We start from the raw sequence: 15,713 nt of genomic DNA on the forward strand, positions 1-15,713 counted from the left end.
CAAGTACCAGCATAAGACTTCTCTACTGGGGCCCTGCATGATTGTGTGTGCTCATGGGATGTAAACTCATGCCATCTACTAACAGAGAACATTTTATTAAATCCAAGCCAAGTTTTCAGTATCACTTATCTTTATTGATCTTCATCATCTCGTATGTGTTTGCAATACTTTGATCTGCATGTTGTGGCAGCACAGAAAAAAAAATCTTTATCTTTTCAATTAACATATTTCACACTGACATTTCTTTGGGTTATCCGAGCTACAGCTGTATATGTTTCAGGGAATAATATATATTTGGTAGAAGAATGGGCTACTATGAAATACTGTGTCATGCTTGATAAGCCCACCTTTAACCAAAATAGATTAGCGTATTGAAAATAGAACAGCAGATGCTAGCAGAAGAAAGCACAAGTTAAACAAATCTTTGGTATCTTTGGTATCATCAACACGATTAAAATTACAAAAGGAGAGTAGTCAGTGAGGTAGCCTATTTTGGTTCTCACTAGGAATAGAAATTTTTTTGGTTTTTTTTTTATTATTATTACACACACACAGTTCATTCTTGGAAGCAGCTAGTTTAAGGGTTTCTCTCTCTCTCTTTTTTTTTTTTTGGTTTGGAATGTCATTTTTTGTAGTTTTATCCTCACACTTGAAGAAGAACTTGGAAAAATTCTAGAGTTTAAACAAAAATCTTTGGTGAAAAATACAGCAGTTTCATTCTTGAAACATACAATTTTCAAGTCAAGATCAAAGCGTGTCCAAAAACGTTGTTCTAGTCAGCAAATAATTTAGTGCTTAAGTTGTTTGAAAAAATATATAAGCTATACAGTGCATCTTTTCCACAGATGCCGAATAAATTAAATAAATAAGTTGCCTATGACATAAAATGTCAAAATATTTCCACATTTTTTTAAAATAAAATGGGAAGATAACTTAAATAATTTAATTGCAGATTATAAAAAATTTCAAAATTAAATACAATTTTGGAAAAAGTAAAGATTTGCATGTTTTTGTAACCTACATTATCCCCGCATGTAACAGAATTTCAACTGCTTTTTAAAGCAAGCTAAAATAAGGTGAAATAATATTGCTGAAGCTGTAAATCTTCAAACACAGATAAATAAGCAGAGTCACTTACAAAAAAAATTAAATTAAATTAACACATAAACCAGTAGTACATTTATCTAAAACTGATTGCAATAAATTAACTTATAGTATGGATTCAAACCCAAAGAAGTGGGTTGGAGTACGGAAGAATTTGTGTAAAAATACTGGGTAAATTACTTTAAATGATAAATAATTAAATGTATATTAAATTCAGTAATAAATAAATATCAGCCAATGTAACCAAAATTATTTCCATAACCTAAAAAATACACAGGTTCTGTCTCAAGCAAATAACACATTACTGCTTTCATAGCAATGGCTCTTCAGAACCTTACATACTTCGATAAAGTAGATTTCTTTCGTACAAAAAGGTTCAAACTTTTTCGTCCTGCTAATTTAGTCAATGTCAGGTCTTTGGATTTAGCTTTCATTAAGAGAGATTTAAATAAAGCTATTTAACCATACTGAATAAATATCTTACTTTGTTCTTTTGTGAATGATTTTACAGTATCCAAGGTTTCTTCAAAGTTGAATTCATCCTGGCTGTGCCCATGATATTGACCACCAGGCTTTGCATAAGATGCTGGGATACCTTTAACTACAGTAATGCATTCAGTTGTCTAGACTTTAGTCTTTGACAGCAAGGTCATAAATGTTGACTGCATCCTTTAAATGTGCTTTGTGGCAAATATTGCTTTTATAAGTGTAATTCAAAAAGAGGAATCCATATGGTTTTCTGCAAATTTTCTAAAATGAAGTAACAGTGATCCATTAATTTAGTGAAAATATCGCTGAATTTGAAAGTCAATTTTAACACTCACATAAAAACTTTGAAACATACTGGAAGAATGGTTGATGGTCTATATGGTGACACTGCAATGCATATAATAATTTACTTGTCTTTTAGGTTTGTGAATGAAACTGTGGGGAGGGCAGGGGAGGGCGGGGCTTCTTACTAAAATATGCTAACGTATTTCAAAAAATGGCTTAGAGAGGAAACAGTAAGGATGAGCAACCTAAAAGTTGACCTGCTGCTTATGAACACTAATGGCTGCCATTTCAAAAGGGAACACAGCTTTTCAGTTTTATTTTCAATGGTGACATTATACATGTGAAATCCCTCATTGTGACGAATTTATCACATATATTGCAACTAGCCCGGTCATAGTCATGGATCATTGGCACTACCACCAAAGCTAGCCACCTCTAGTCTACTTAAGCAAGAGATCAACTTGACCTTCCTCAAAGAGCAACATTTATCATATCCCAACACCTTAAACCTGGTTTCTACAGAATAAAATATTGCAAGTGGAAATATAACCAACAAACTGTGAAATGGACTTTGTTCAGTGAGACAGACGTGCTGTTATCATAACGTAAAACGTGGCACTGTAAATGATTTAGCTGTGCAAGAACAGATTTATGAAACAGAAAACTAAAAAGAAGTAAAAAGTTGTGAGAACTCCTCATCTTTGGTATTGCAGCTGTTGAGGTTCAGAACGGTCAGATCCTTGTTCTTTGAAAAAACTGCATAGGCACAAATAAAAGACAATCTTCAACATTAAGAGGACTTAAATAAGTTGTCAGATGAAGCAGCGAGTACATACTGTATAATTTCGGATTTGTTTGGTTTCAACCCTTGTCAACCCTATCTCCGTGATCTGCTTCCTAAGATGTGTCGGATGTCTGTCAAAATACAGTGTGTTAATAATTTTCCTGACGTGCTTCCTTTTACTCAATGGAACAGTTTGCAGAAGTAGGTGCAGAAAAAAGTTTCTTTGGTTTCGAATAAGTAGTATGTAAAAAACAGTCTCAAGTTCATTTAAAGCATGATTAAAGCCTTTGGCCTTTCTTTGGAACACGTACTCAGTGTCCGTGGAAGGGGCCATCCACTGGTAAAGCTCCTAAATAAAACAATGACATTTGGTTTCATGCAGAAGGACTGAATTGTGCCAATCCTACGGTGAGAGCCGACTATCCACATCAACATGGAGCATTCTCATGCTCCAGAAAATAACTTTGTAAAAAAAAATATTGGTACAAAATTTGTATTGTAAACTTGCTTCTAACTTCTTACTCACAGTATATATAGGCTGTAAAACTTCCAGTTTTACCTTTTCTTTGGTTAGTAGTTAGTTTATTCTTTGGTGTGCTGTATTTTTCCAGATGGGGACAATGAAAAAGGTCCTGTTTCTAGAAATGTCATGATACTCTGAGTGTTAAAAAAGCAAAATTACATTTTAGATATCTATCTTTGGTAGAAGTACTGGAAAAAGAATACTATTTATGGTGCAGTCATAATGGAATCCTGAGCATGTACCCATTTCAGTTAAGAGGCAAAGAAAAAAAATGGTGTAGATACAGAATATATAGAAAATAATGTCCTTTTGTGCTTTAAACTGTATTCCTTATGGTGGTAAATTTTTGGGTTGAGAACATTTAGTGAAAATATAGTGACTGTAAATTATACAGATAATCAGCTAAAAGTAAAAACAAAACTTCTTTATGCAGCTTTGAAACTTTGTGCTCAAGTATGATGTTGTATTGTATGGATGTAGATGTAGTCAAGATCTTTTATGTACTATCAACGGAGATGAAGAGAGCGGTGAGACTTGTTGGTCTACATGTTAAAACCAACGCAATGGTCAAGCATCGTGGGAAGTGATGATTGTTGGAAGAAGGAGTTTCGTGCTTTGATGGAGATTTTGAGAACTCCAAGATGCTTAATGTTGAAGGATATTTTCCTGCACTGCTGCACTGTCTTCATCGCCATGAGGCAATCATGTGCCAAAGGCAGCATAGCAATTCAGTGTAAATATTTTAAAAGGTCAGTCCATTAGAACTTTATGCATAAATACAGATTGTCACCAGTGAATGGCCCCACCAACCACAACAAAAAATAAAATAAAATATATATTTCCATTGTCTCTGTTTTTGGTTATGTTTGAGTTGTGCCCCACTTAGAAGCCATTTCCTCTCAAGCTTTGGTGCAAGTGCTGGAGTTTGATGAACTGCCCCCTGTACTTAAATCGTCCTGCCATTTTTCTAAGCTCCGTCTCCTGGCATTCATGAAGAAGTTACTGACTGTATTGAGTTCCAAACCCAACTGCTGAGAAATAGTTATCTGCATTTCTTTGGATGGACGCTTATTTTCTTTGAAGATGGCAAACAGTGTTCTGCGTTGGAGGTCCGTGAAAACTAGGCGGGATTTCTTTTGGGTGTTGTTTCTGTCTTTGTTCGGTTCTTGTTCTTTGCGTTTACAAGCTAAGGAAAGAGCAAAAGAAATATGATTTTCAGCATTTAACAACGTAACATTCCTATTCACATTAATTTAAACACGGAATAATTTCTGATTTGCCCATCTTGCTACACTAGAACAGCAGTTGGTACACAAATGGAAGGTGGATCTCAAATTAACACTATGGTGCCACCAATATGGCTCCTTCAAAAAAATAAGAGGAGGGTTGAGCAGCAGCAGAACATCCAGTCTGCAATTTTATTTTTGAAAAATAAGCCTACAGAGAGCTTTCATAAGTCCAGTTGCAGTTTGTACTTTGTGGTATATCTGCAAGAACAAGCATACCTCCCACCTGTAGTCTTATCGTACACCAATTTCAGCACTGGAGCAGATATTGTATTATAGTGAGATGGATGAGCAGGGGTCATGGCTATGTTCATTCGCACCAATGTCATTAGAAGCAAATCCCTCCTCCTATGTAGTGGCTAGCATGTGATCACGTGGGTGGATAGGGGAGTCAGGGGAGATGGTAGGGCTGCTTAGAATGCAGATTTGATTTTTAAAAGTAATTTTTAAGGGGAACCTCAATGCATGCCATAAGATATTTGTCCGGCAGATCTACTCAACCCCAGTGATGCCGATCCCATTATTCACGGCACTCCTCTGCCAGCCACTTGCAATCCTCATCGTCTCTCCATTGCCCCCCGCACAGCAACACAGTGCATTGTCAGCTGCACAGCTGACACTCATGTTTGCAGCCCGACCCAGCAATGTCGCCCAAGGGGATCAGGTCAAAGGTGTGTATGCATCATTATAAATACTCTACCTAGCCAGCCAATAGACTTCCTTATCTGAATAAGTCTTTATGTAGCCAGGGGGACAATGTTAAGATAATTGAGTTATCTTTAAAGACAATAGGAGCTGTCCTCTGCTTGCTTCTGAGTATAACACAAGAAGAGGTGAGAGGCAGGGTTAAGGTGAGCTGTGGATTGGCCAATGAGGTTGATTACTTAATTGCTCAAAAAAATTGAGTAATGTATGGGCACCTTTAGTAAACCACAAGCTGGTATCCCTCAGTCTTAAGCACTAGTGCTTTGCAAAGCATCCCCTCAATGCTGAAAGAAAGGTGGGCTAGTTGAAGAGGCACAAAGGCAGCTGCATGCTGGCTGGTTTTCTCCTTGCTCTGCTGACAGCCATCCTGAATGCCTGGTGGTCAAGCTGGTTTACATTTGTATAAGTGTGGCACACTATTTTTTGTCAAAAAGCACGTTTAGTTAAAAAAAAATCTTCTTAGTGCTGAACATCTGATGTCAGGGACAGCAGAAGTTCAGCACCTTGGAGAGCATCTGCTTACTACAGTAGCCAAGCTAATTACACTATACAAAAAGCTCTGTATGTATTTGCATGTGAGAAAATGGCCACGTGTAAGAAATTGATCATCCTAATTTAACAACAATACCACTAGGCACCAAATCTGCTATCACCTTCTTTACAACTGTTAATTGTTTAGACCAAAATCCTGGTGGTTAACTATAACCTCTATTACAAGGTATCTTGAGTTGAAAGGGAGAGGGAAAAATCTGCAAACAAATGGTCAAGCACATTTTTCAAGGAATAGCAAATGACAAATTACATAATTATAAATTATACTGTAGCGTCTCATTATAGTAAAGTCTGATATATTAAACTTATGGCTATAATAAACTCAGTTTCCAGGTCCCAATTATGCACCTGTATGGAATATACAATGCATGACTAATTCTGATATAGTAAACTTCTGATGTATTAAACTACTTGGCCAGGTCCCGTGAAGTTCACTATAAAGGGATTCTACTGATAAAATGCATTAACAAATAATAATGATAAATGTTCAGGGTAATGAAGAATGTGTATTCCATTAAAAGCAATACGTTTAATTGATGCCCTAGGCTAGAGATATTTTTTAATATCTACTTTTTGAGATTGCTTGTGCAGATCATACAATGCATGATAATTAATATTAATAGTAATGCAACTGATGACTGGTAATAGATTTAGTTTGGATCACAGCTATTTTTAGTGGCAAATTAACACTAAGGGAAAAAAATAATATATTTTTGTTAAATTAAAATTTAGTCAAATTGATATTTTCATTTTTTAATTAACCATCTTAGCGGTATGGACGAGCTCAGCTCGTCCATCACCGCCGATGGCTGCCGCTCAGGCCCTGCTGGGCCGATTTTGCTGAAATAAAGAGCAGCACACGCAGCCGGCACTTTGCCAGCCGCGTGTGCTGCCCGATCGCCGCCGCTCTGCGGCGATCCGCCGCGAGCAGCGGCGAAAGAGGGTCCCCCCAGCCGCCTGAGCCCTGCGCAGCCGGAACAAATAGTTCCGGCCAGCGCTAAGGGCTGGATCGGAGGCGTCTGACGTCAGGACGTCGGCTGACGTCCATGACGTCACTCCGCTCGTCGCCATGGCGACAGGAGAAGCCAAACACGGAAGGCTGCTCATTGCGGCCTTCCGTGTTACTTCTGGCTGCCGGAGGCGATCGGAAGAACGCCTCCGGAGCGCCATCTAGTGGGCTTTCATGCAGCCAACTTTCAGTTGGCTGCATGAAATAGTTTTTTTTTTATTTAAAAAAAACCCTCCCGCAGCCGCCCTGGCGATCTTAATAGAACGCCAGGGTGGTTAATACTTGTACACACACTTTGGATACGTATCAGTGTTGCTTGCGAATTCTGGCCAAAGTCATTTTCGCATCGAAAATGCCATTTTTGATTTTGAGAAAGTATTTGCAAAAATACCTTGTATTTTCTCAATATGGTCAAAGAAAACAAATTTTTCTTTCCAATGCAAAAATTCACAAAACATGTGAAACATCTCAAAAAATCATTAATTTTAGCAAAAATTTGCAAAAATTTGATTGTTTCTGTGCAAATATAGCTCTGATCAGTGTAAATATAAGCATTTCAGCACTCTGTTAATTGTTTTAAATATGACAGAAATGGGAAGAACAAGCAAATGTTCCAATGTAGCTCACCAAGTACTGATTATCAAGGGCACCTCTGTCTTCATCCTTATAACATGCATCTAGTTTATTAGCAACTATACGGCAGTTTTAATGCTATTTTCAGGCTGGAACCAAACCAAGAGCTTCAATTAGTCTAGGTACCCAACTGAGGGGACAAGATTTTATTCATCTACTCAGAGGGGGGCCACCTATAGGCAGGTGATGTTGCCTTGCAAGTATAATAGTGCTGACATGGTTACTTTAACCTTGCAAAACACACACAGACACACACACACCGCAATTCAAAAATAACAGTTTTTTAGGAGGAACAGTAATTTGACTCTAGTCGCCAGGACCTCTCCCTCAAAAAAATCTTGAATCATTTCCAGCTCACTCTGCTGGCCAAGCTGAGAAAATATGAAATAGATATAGGTAAAATGCAATGTCATTTTTGAGAAATGAAAAACACATATCTCTTTTTTAGGCATTTCGAGATACAACAGGCATATTCGAAGAGAATCCGGAGACATAACAACAAAAGTTGTTTAGGTAATATCTTTCATGACTAACAGTACAAGATTTATTTGCAAGCTTTCAAAACTGTAAGTTTCTTCTTAATGCTTGTTTCAGAACTGGATTGTTTTTCTTCAGGCATGTTTCAGAACTGGATCGTTCTTCTTCAGGCATGTTTCAGAAATGGATCATTCTGATCATGCCTGAAGAAGAAACTTAAAGTTTCGAAGGCTTGCAAAGAAATCTTGTAAAGTTAGAGGTTATCACCTAAACAACTTTGGTTGTTATGTCTTCGGATTCTCTTCATGACTAATACCGAATCACACGCAACTAACAGGCATCTTGTTAAAAAAAAATCTATGCATAACCTCTCACACATATACTGTAGATCAAATCACCTCTACACAGAACTTAAAAACATCCTGGTGAGTATAAAAGAAATCCCAAACTTGAATGCAAACAATAACACAACTAATTTCTCAAAAACACCAAATTTCCACTTCTGTACTGAATCTATCTACACACCCGATAGGTTTATTTATATCTGGTATCAGCTGTAACAAGGAGCCAGCAGAGCTTTCAGGCCGCTGTTTTTCTACATGCTTACAAATGCTCTTTACAGCTTTTAGCGGAAGGCTTGTCCTAGAAATATATGTTATATAAAACGAGCATATATATATAGACGGAAGCTATCCAATGACTAATGGCCTCTCTAGGTGTCCTTAGAAACCACGCTCATAGTAAAATGAGAAATGGTAACTGGCACAGCTGCCATATAGATCGGGGACTTCTGCTGCACATCAAAAGTTAACAATTGTTAATCAAGGACATCACTTCAATGCCAAATAGAGTTTATTTAAGTAATATTTTTACATTTCAAATATTACAAATTAATGTTTATTATTTTAGCTGGATTGAATGACCAACTTTGCAAGCAAAATAGGGATTTGCTCTGACGCTATAATAAACAAATATTACATAAGACAAAGCTTACTAATACTAAAGACCTAGACCTGGCAACTAATTCTTAAGACCTATGCCTCAGTATGGACTTATTTTATAATACAGAGCAAACCCAGTTACCTGTTAAATATGTTTTAAATAAAAATGAAACAAAAATGTAAAAGTTAGAATTCCTATTGTGTAAATGTTTTCACAGATGTAAACAATTTAAGCAAGAATTTAACACAATGGGCCAAAATTAATTCAAGTTTTAATTTTTCTCCTGGGTTCCAAGTGCAACCCTTTTCACCAATCCAACCACCTACTCCACTTTCCTTACCTCAAACTAACCCTCCCCTTCTCTTCCTGGCCAGTTACTCATTCTGACCACACCCTCTCTAATGGCTTATCTTATCCCCAGATCTCCTCTTCCATCATCCCTGCTCTAACAATTATTTTCATTCTCTCCATCTCAACTGGCATTTTCCCTTCCTTAAACTAGTAATCATAACACCACTAATTTTAAAAAAACGTATTTGGTCCCTACAGCCCTCTCTATTTATCGTCCAGTCTCACTTCTTCCCTTTGCTTCCAAAATGCTGCAACAATACATCTTTTCAGAACTGACTTCCTGCCTACTAACTCTTCGTAAGACCCCTTCCAGTCTGGATTCCGATCTCAACATTCCACTGAAACAGTCCTCACCAAGGTTCAAAACGACCTTCTCGCTGCAAAAACCAAAAGTTAATATACTGTACTAATACTCGTTGATCTTTCTTCTGCCTTTGACACTGTGGATCACTCAATGCCTCTTCAGACACTCACGTCACTGGGCGTCAAGGGTTTAGCCTATTTTTGGATTAGCTCCTACCTAGTCTAGACACTCTTTCACTGTCTCCTATTTCATCACTAACTCCTCTCCACACCCACTATCTGTTGGTGTACCACAAGACTCCGTTCTAGGACCTCTTCTCTACTACATCATCTTTTCAGGCAAGTTTATAACTTGTTGTAGTAAGAATTTAAAGCCCACTGCCTCATCTGCTAACCCCTTTGTCTACTCCCGCAGTGTCTCAACCTCACCACCCTCTAGATTGTAAGCTTGCAAGGGCAGGGACTTACCCCCTTTGTTTCCGGTTTCTGTGCAATTTATCAAATGAACATCTATCAGTATTGGTGATGTTATTGAACCTACACATCAATTTTATGTATCTGTACGTGTGTCACTAGTTGTCCTGATTGTACAGTATGTTGAACTGCTCGTGTATCTATGATCCCTATTGTTATATGGTTTGCACGTTGTATAGCGCTACAAAATATGTTGGTGCTCTATAAATAAAAATAATAATAATAGGTAACATTTTCCCATTATGGATAAAATGCCTTTTAACACACCAGCAAGCAAGAAAATACTCAGAGTAACTTTGACAGTACTTTTTCACCGACTTTTTGGTACTTTTTCCATTGCTTAAAAGTTTACACTAATGTGTGCATTAGGATTTGCTTTTATTGACGCACATATATAAAAGGCTTCAATTATGTCTAATCTTTTAAAACATTATATTAGTGTAACTTTATGGTTTGCAAGCCACACATTCTTCCGAATTCTTAATTTGTGATTGGCTGACATCCTTCCAACGGGAATGTTTGGCTCAGTCGAGTGACATTTGCTGCTTTATCTATGTGATAATATACCTGTGTGTAATGATTTTCAATAAAACCCACAGCTATGGATGTTTGCTTTACATATTATATTGTAAAAAACTATTGGCCCATATGCAATTCAGTTTTTCCCTGAGTTTTCTCCTAGGAGATCATTTTTCATCTTCTATTAGGAATAACTTTTCAGTACTTTGAAATTGAAAAAGCACCAAAAAGTAGGTGGAAAAAAATATGAAAACGATTTTAAAATGGAATGAAACCCAGCATTTCTTCTTTGCTCTAAAAAAAAAATATTTGCAGCATATTATATACTACTACTATTTTTTTTTACTAGAACAGCATTTAAAGGGTTAAACACAGGAGTTGAAAGTTCAGTGTAGAGAAATCTGGACGCATCTGAAGTGGTGATAATGTTATCTTGTGTTTACTTCATTGTATCAAGTGAGGAATGTGACACATTCTCTGACTGTGCAGAAGCTCCCAGACACAGAGAGACACTGAAAGCATTACTGCCTTCAATACAACATGAATAAAACCAGTTATGAATAAAATGCAAAGGCAGCTTTCAAAGCAAAAAACTGTACTTTTGGGAACTTGTAATTTCTAAATGAATAATAATTCTTATGCACAAATGCAAATATGATAACCGTATGGCATATAAAAAGGGTTTTATACCACTTTAAGTATGTTTTTGCTTGCTGCTGATTTAAAGGGCATTTTATTGGCAAGTTTGAAAGTATCACTTAGGAGAAAAATCAGGAGAAAAGTATAATTACATATGGGCCATTATTTTGCACTGCAATATAAAATGTAAAAAAGTTGCAATTTTAAAGTGAAGATCCAACCTGAACTATGTCAGGGGTAATTGCAAGCCAATCATATTCAGAATTTTTAATAGAAGTATTATGGAGAATACCGTTCAAGCCAGACCTTTAGCACAATGTGGTAAAGTACTGTCTAAATATGTACCTAACTGTCTAAATCTGCACAGTAAAACAACTGGTTTGCTGAAATTGAAAATGAAAGTCCTTTCTCAAATGAAAACCCTTTCTCAAGTGAAATCTGCATTTTTTTTAAAACAAAAATTATTCTTAAAAGAAGGCAATATAACCTGTAAAAATAATAACTATTACATAAAGTGTGCACATTATGTGCCATTTGAAAACCACCCCAATCAGGTCCCCAATTATAAGAACAAGCACTTACAGGGCTGAAAGATATCGGTGAATTCAGGTGCTGCGGGGCAACATCAAGTGTAAATATGAAAAGGAAAAAAATACAATTAAAACTTGTTTTGCTGTGTAATGCTAACAAAAAAATGTTATAACACATTGTGCATTGCATAGCTATATAAATATCTATATTTATATATCTATGTTTTTGTATTTAGGACGTCACACCAACTACAAAAAAATAAATAAAAATTGTTCGGCTGGTGAGGCAGGTACATCTGCCTGCATATGCAGAAATTTTCAAAAAACATTTTTTTCCAATGGCCAGCAAAATCCAAAGACACATATGTATAGATATGGAGTATATATACAGTGGCTTGCAAAAGTATTTGACCCCCTTGAAGTTTTCCACATTTTGTCACATTACTGCCACAAACATGAATCAATTTCATTGGAATTCCACGTGAAAGACCAACACAAAGTGGTGTACACGTGAGAAGTGGAATGAAAATCATACAGTATTCCCAACATTTTTTACAAATCAATAACTGCAAAGTGGGGTGTGCGCATGGGGTGTGACTGCACTCAGACCAAAGGGGGCTGAATAATTATGCACACCCCACTTTGCAGTTATTTATTTGTAAAAAATGTTTGGAATCATGTATGATGTTCGTTCCACTTCTCACGTGTACAACACTTTGTATTGGTCTTTCATGTGGAATTCCAATAAAATTGATTCATTTTTGTGGCAGTAATGTGACAAAATGTGGAAAACTTCAAGGGGGCCAAATACTTTTGCAAGCCACTGTATATATATATATATATATATACAGTGTTGATTGGATTGTAATAGTAAATTTGTAATTTTGCTTAATTACAATTATTATTAAAATTGTAAAATCGTTATTACTAAAAAAGTGAAGTTTGGCGTAATTATGAGTATATGGACTATTTTCATAATCGCGCATTCATAATTACGCACAATTTTGTGTAATTATGACCACTTTTTGTATAATCAATGTTTGCGAAATTACAATTAATTACACGCAAACACAAAACTCAACGCAAAATTATTGAAAGTGAAATTACGATGTGACATTACGATAAAATTATTTGTACGCTCACCAAAATTTAGGGTTTTGACTCGTAATTGCAAATTATATGTGAAATTACACATGTGCATAATTTCAGCTCATCAATTTATATATATATATATATATATATATATATATATATATATATATATATATATATATATATATATATATATATATATACACCGTATATATATATATATATATATAAACACTACTGACAATATTCCATTCAAACTACATGGATCTTCAGATCAAAATAGAATCACATTCTGCTCCTCTGAACAAGTCAAAATGTCAAGTTTAAATGGAATATTTTAAAGGAGCTATTATTAAAAATATGCATATTCTGATGATGGTGCTGGGTATTGGAGAAAAGAAAAATATGTAGAATTGGATCAAACAATAAAATTAAATGTTAACAACAACACCAACAAAAAAAAGAAACAACATCCACACAGATTATTCCTCTTTCTTCTAATGTGTGCTATGCTAGCAGCATTATGGTTGAAGGTTATGGGCCTTTTAATTAGACCTGATTTTACTCAGCAATTCTCAGGCTGGAGATCATTGTAGAGAATGAGTAATCCTGTAAACTTGGCATGGAATTTTACAAAAAAAAGTACTCTCTGTACCACACAGCATTTCTCACTGTGGCTCGGGATACCCTGGATGATTGTCGCAAATTTGTACCATCTAATTTGTACTTACCTTATCCAGTGAAATATGTTTTAAATCCATGCCCTCCCTAGTTTACATTAGTGAGACTTAACAGAGGTCTGAAGAGGAGCGTGACCCTGTTGTAATTTTTGACAAGGCCTTGACAGCAGGGGACCAGAGAATGGCGTGGAAGCCTCTACAGGATCCAGAGGCTTCCCTCTTCTTAAGTATGAGCTTTTGTACAGAGGTACAATGTAAATCTCTTTCAAAATGCCTTTAAGCTTCTGCTCACCTCGGGGGTATTAAAGCGGAATATAACCCTGCAATTCAACTTTGCTCTAAAACATTATTTACAGCATATTATATGCAACCAGCATTTTTTTTACTAGACCAGCTTTGGAAGGGTTACACACAGAGCTTTAAAGTTCCGTGGAGAGAAATGCTGCCGCAGCCGAAGTTTGGATAGATACATTTAAGTAAACACAATGTAACAAGTGTGGAATGTGACACACACTCTCTGACTGTGCAGGAGCTCCCAGACACAGAGAGAGAGTGAGTCATATTCCTCACTTGTTACATTGTGTTTACCTATCTAAACTCCGGCTGCGGCAGCATTTCTCTCCACGGAACTTTAAAGCTCTGTGTGTAACCCTTCCAATGCTGGTCTAGTAAAAAAAAATGCTGGTTGCATATAATATGCTGTAAATAATGTTTTAGAGCAAAGTTGAAATGCAGGGTTATATTCCGCTTTAATTGAGCAGTCAGCCAAGGGGATGCAGCGTTTCATGTGTGGCATTAATGCAAAGGGGACTGTCAAGTAAAAACAGGTATTTTTGGAGGCTTCAGACCCTCTTTGAAAACTGTGGCTAGGCTTGGGGATTAAAGTTTAAACTATCAAGGGTGTTCCATTGATAGCGTGGCTTTCATTTGTATATTCTACAGAGCCACAAAATTCAAATTCTGACCACCCACCCATCCTGCAGGCCATCCCCACTATCTCTGTTGTCCCCTATAGAAGGGTAATGTAAAGGCAGCTTGGGTCCTTTTGTACTCTTTTTGGGAGGAGTGGTAGTTGGAAAAAACATGCAGTTTTTGAAAATACTGTTTTTTGGCTCCATTTCCGCATCCCCCGCCACTGTCCTGTTCTCTGTCATCCTCCGTTACAAAAGCAAGCTCTCGAAGCTAGTTCCTGGTAGCGGGAGCCGGGAGGCTTACGACAGACTGCGCAGGTGCTGGGTAGATGACGCGGCCGTGGCTGGATCGCATAGGCAGAGCGCTGCTGGCCGTGGCTGGAGTGCAAACGCTTATTCTGTGTCATGAAAGGATGCTCGTTCTGCGGCTCTGCATAGTGCGCACTTCTCACACTGTATGACACTCCCTGAACGGCCAAGAAGGAGCCTGGGCGGCGGGCACCATGTTACTAATAACGGAGGGGGATAGAGAGGACAAGTGGGAAGCAGAGGCATGCATGATCCCCTGCGGACAATTAGGAGCAAAGCAAGCACCATAAGGTATATCAGTGCCAGAGACAGTAGTCCCCCTCTACTTAGCCCCCACTCTCCTCCCACACACCCAGACACTTCAGCGGCCTCTAAGTTCCCCCACTGGGAGTGGGGACACAATTACCCAGAGGGCCTACCTGCCTGAGTGACACACCATTGCACTTCCAGCATTTTTAAAGTGGACCTGAACTCTTGCACAGAGTCAAGGAAAACATAGAGAACTGCACCCTGTATGCATAGAGAGAGTTTAGCCTGTCTAATTCCCCCTCATCTGTGGCACAGAAGCAAAAGTTGTAATTTGATCTCTCCCATCCCGTGTCACCATCTGTGACCTGTCACCTGACTGAGGACAGAAGGAAAACCGAGACATGCACCCTGCATATATTTAGAGAATAGAGACTAATGCTCTCTCATCTGTGACTGAGCAGCGCAGCACATGTTGTAATTTGATCTCTTTCAGTGTCAGCTGACTGCCACTGCAGCTACGCTCACATCTGTGAGAAGTTGAACTAAGTTGTAATTTGGTCACCTGTGACCCGTCACCTGACTGCCACCACTGCAGATAATCTCATTTTTAAAGAGAACCTGTTGCATTGCAGATAGCTGAGAATTACTAGACACAGATCAGGCAGCAGAGATGCAGGAAGCTGTACCTGAGCATATACTAGCTAGGTTAATTGTAATGAGAATAAATGTGTAATACTGTATACCGTGATACCCTCATACCGCAGTATTGTTTTTGACGGTTATCATACCGTGAATTTTCAGTTTACTGTTGCAACCCTAGCTGACAATAACTGGGAGTGGTCAGTAAGATGCTAATTTATTCAGGTT

General features: G+C 37.5%; 1 protein-coding gene across 2 annotated transcripts in view; it reads right to left on the reverse strand.

Moving 5' to 3' along the window:
- Positions 1-3,389: 3,389 nt before the first annotated feature.
- The window catches only part of ONECUT2 (one cut homeobox 2), a 72,381-nt gene continuing 60,057 nt past the window's right edge, over positions 3,390-15,713 (reverse strand). Inside the window, exons 2-3 of one of the 2 annotated variants that reach the window (XM_068271862.1) lie at positions 11,658-11,687; positions 3,390-4,371 (exon numbers count right to left, since the gene is read on the reverse strand). In XM_068271862.1, coding sequence (XP_068127963.1) covers positions 4,085-4,371; positions 11,658-11,687 — 317 coding nt within the window. In that variant the 3' untranslated portion in view covers positions 3,390-4,084. The remainder of the gene's footprint in view (positions 4,372-11,657; positions 11,688-15,713) is intronic. The other variant, XM_068271863.1, reaches the window with a different exon arrangement.

This window comes from Hyperolius riggenbachi, chromosome 1 (genome assembly GCF_040937935.1).
Source record: "Hyperolius riggenbachi isolate aHypRig1 chromosome 1, aHypRig1.pri, whole genome shotgun sequence".
In the NCBI taxonomy this organism is placed as follows: Eukaryota; Metazoa; Chordata; class Amphibia; order Anura; family Hyperoliidae; genus Hyperolius; species Hyperolius riggenbachi.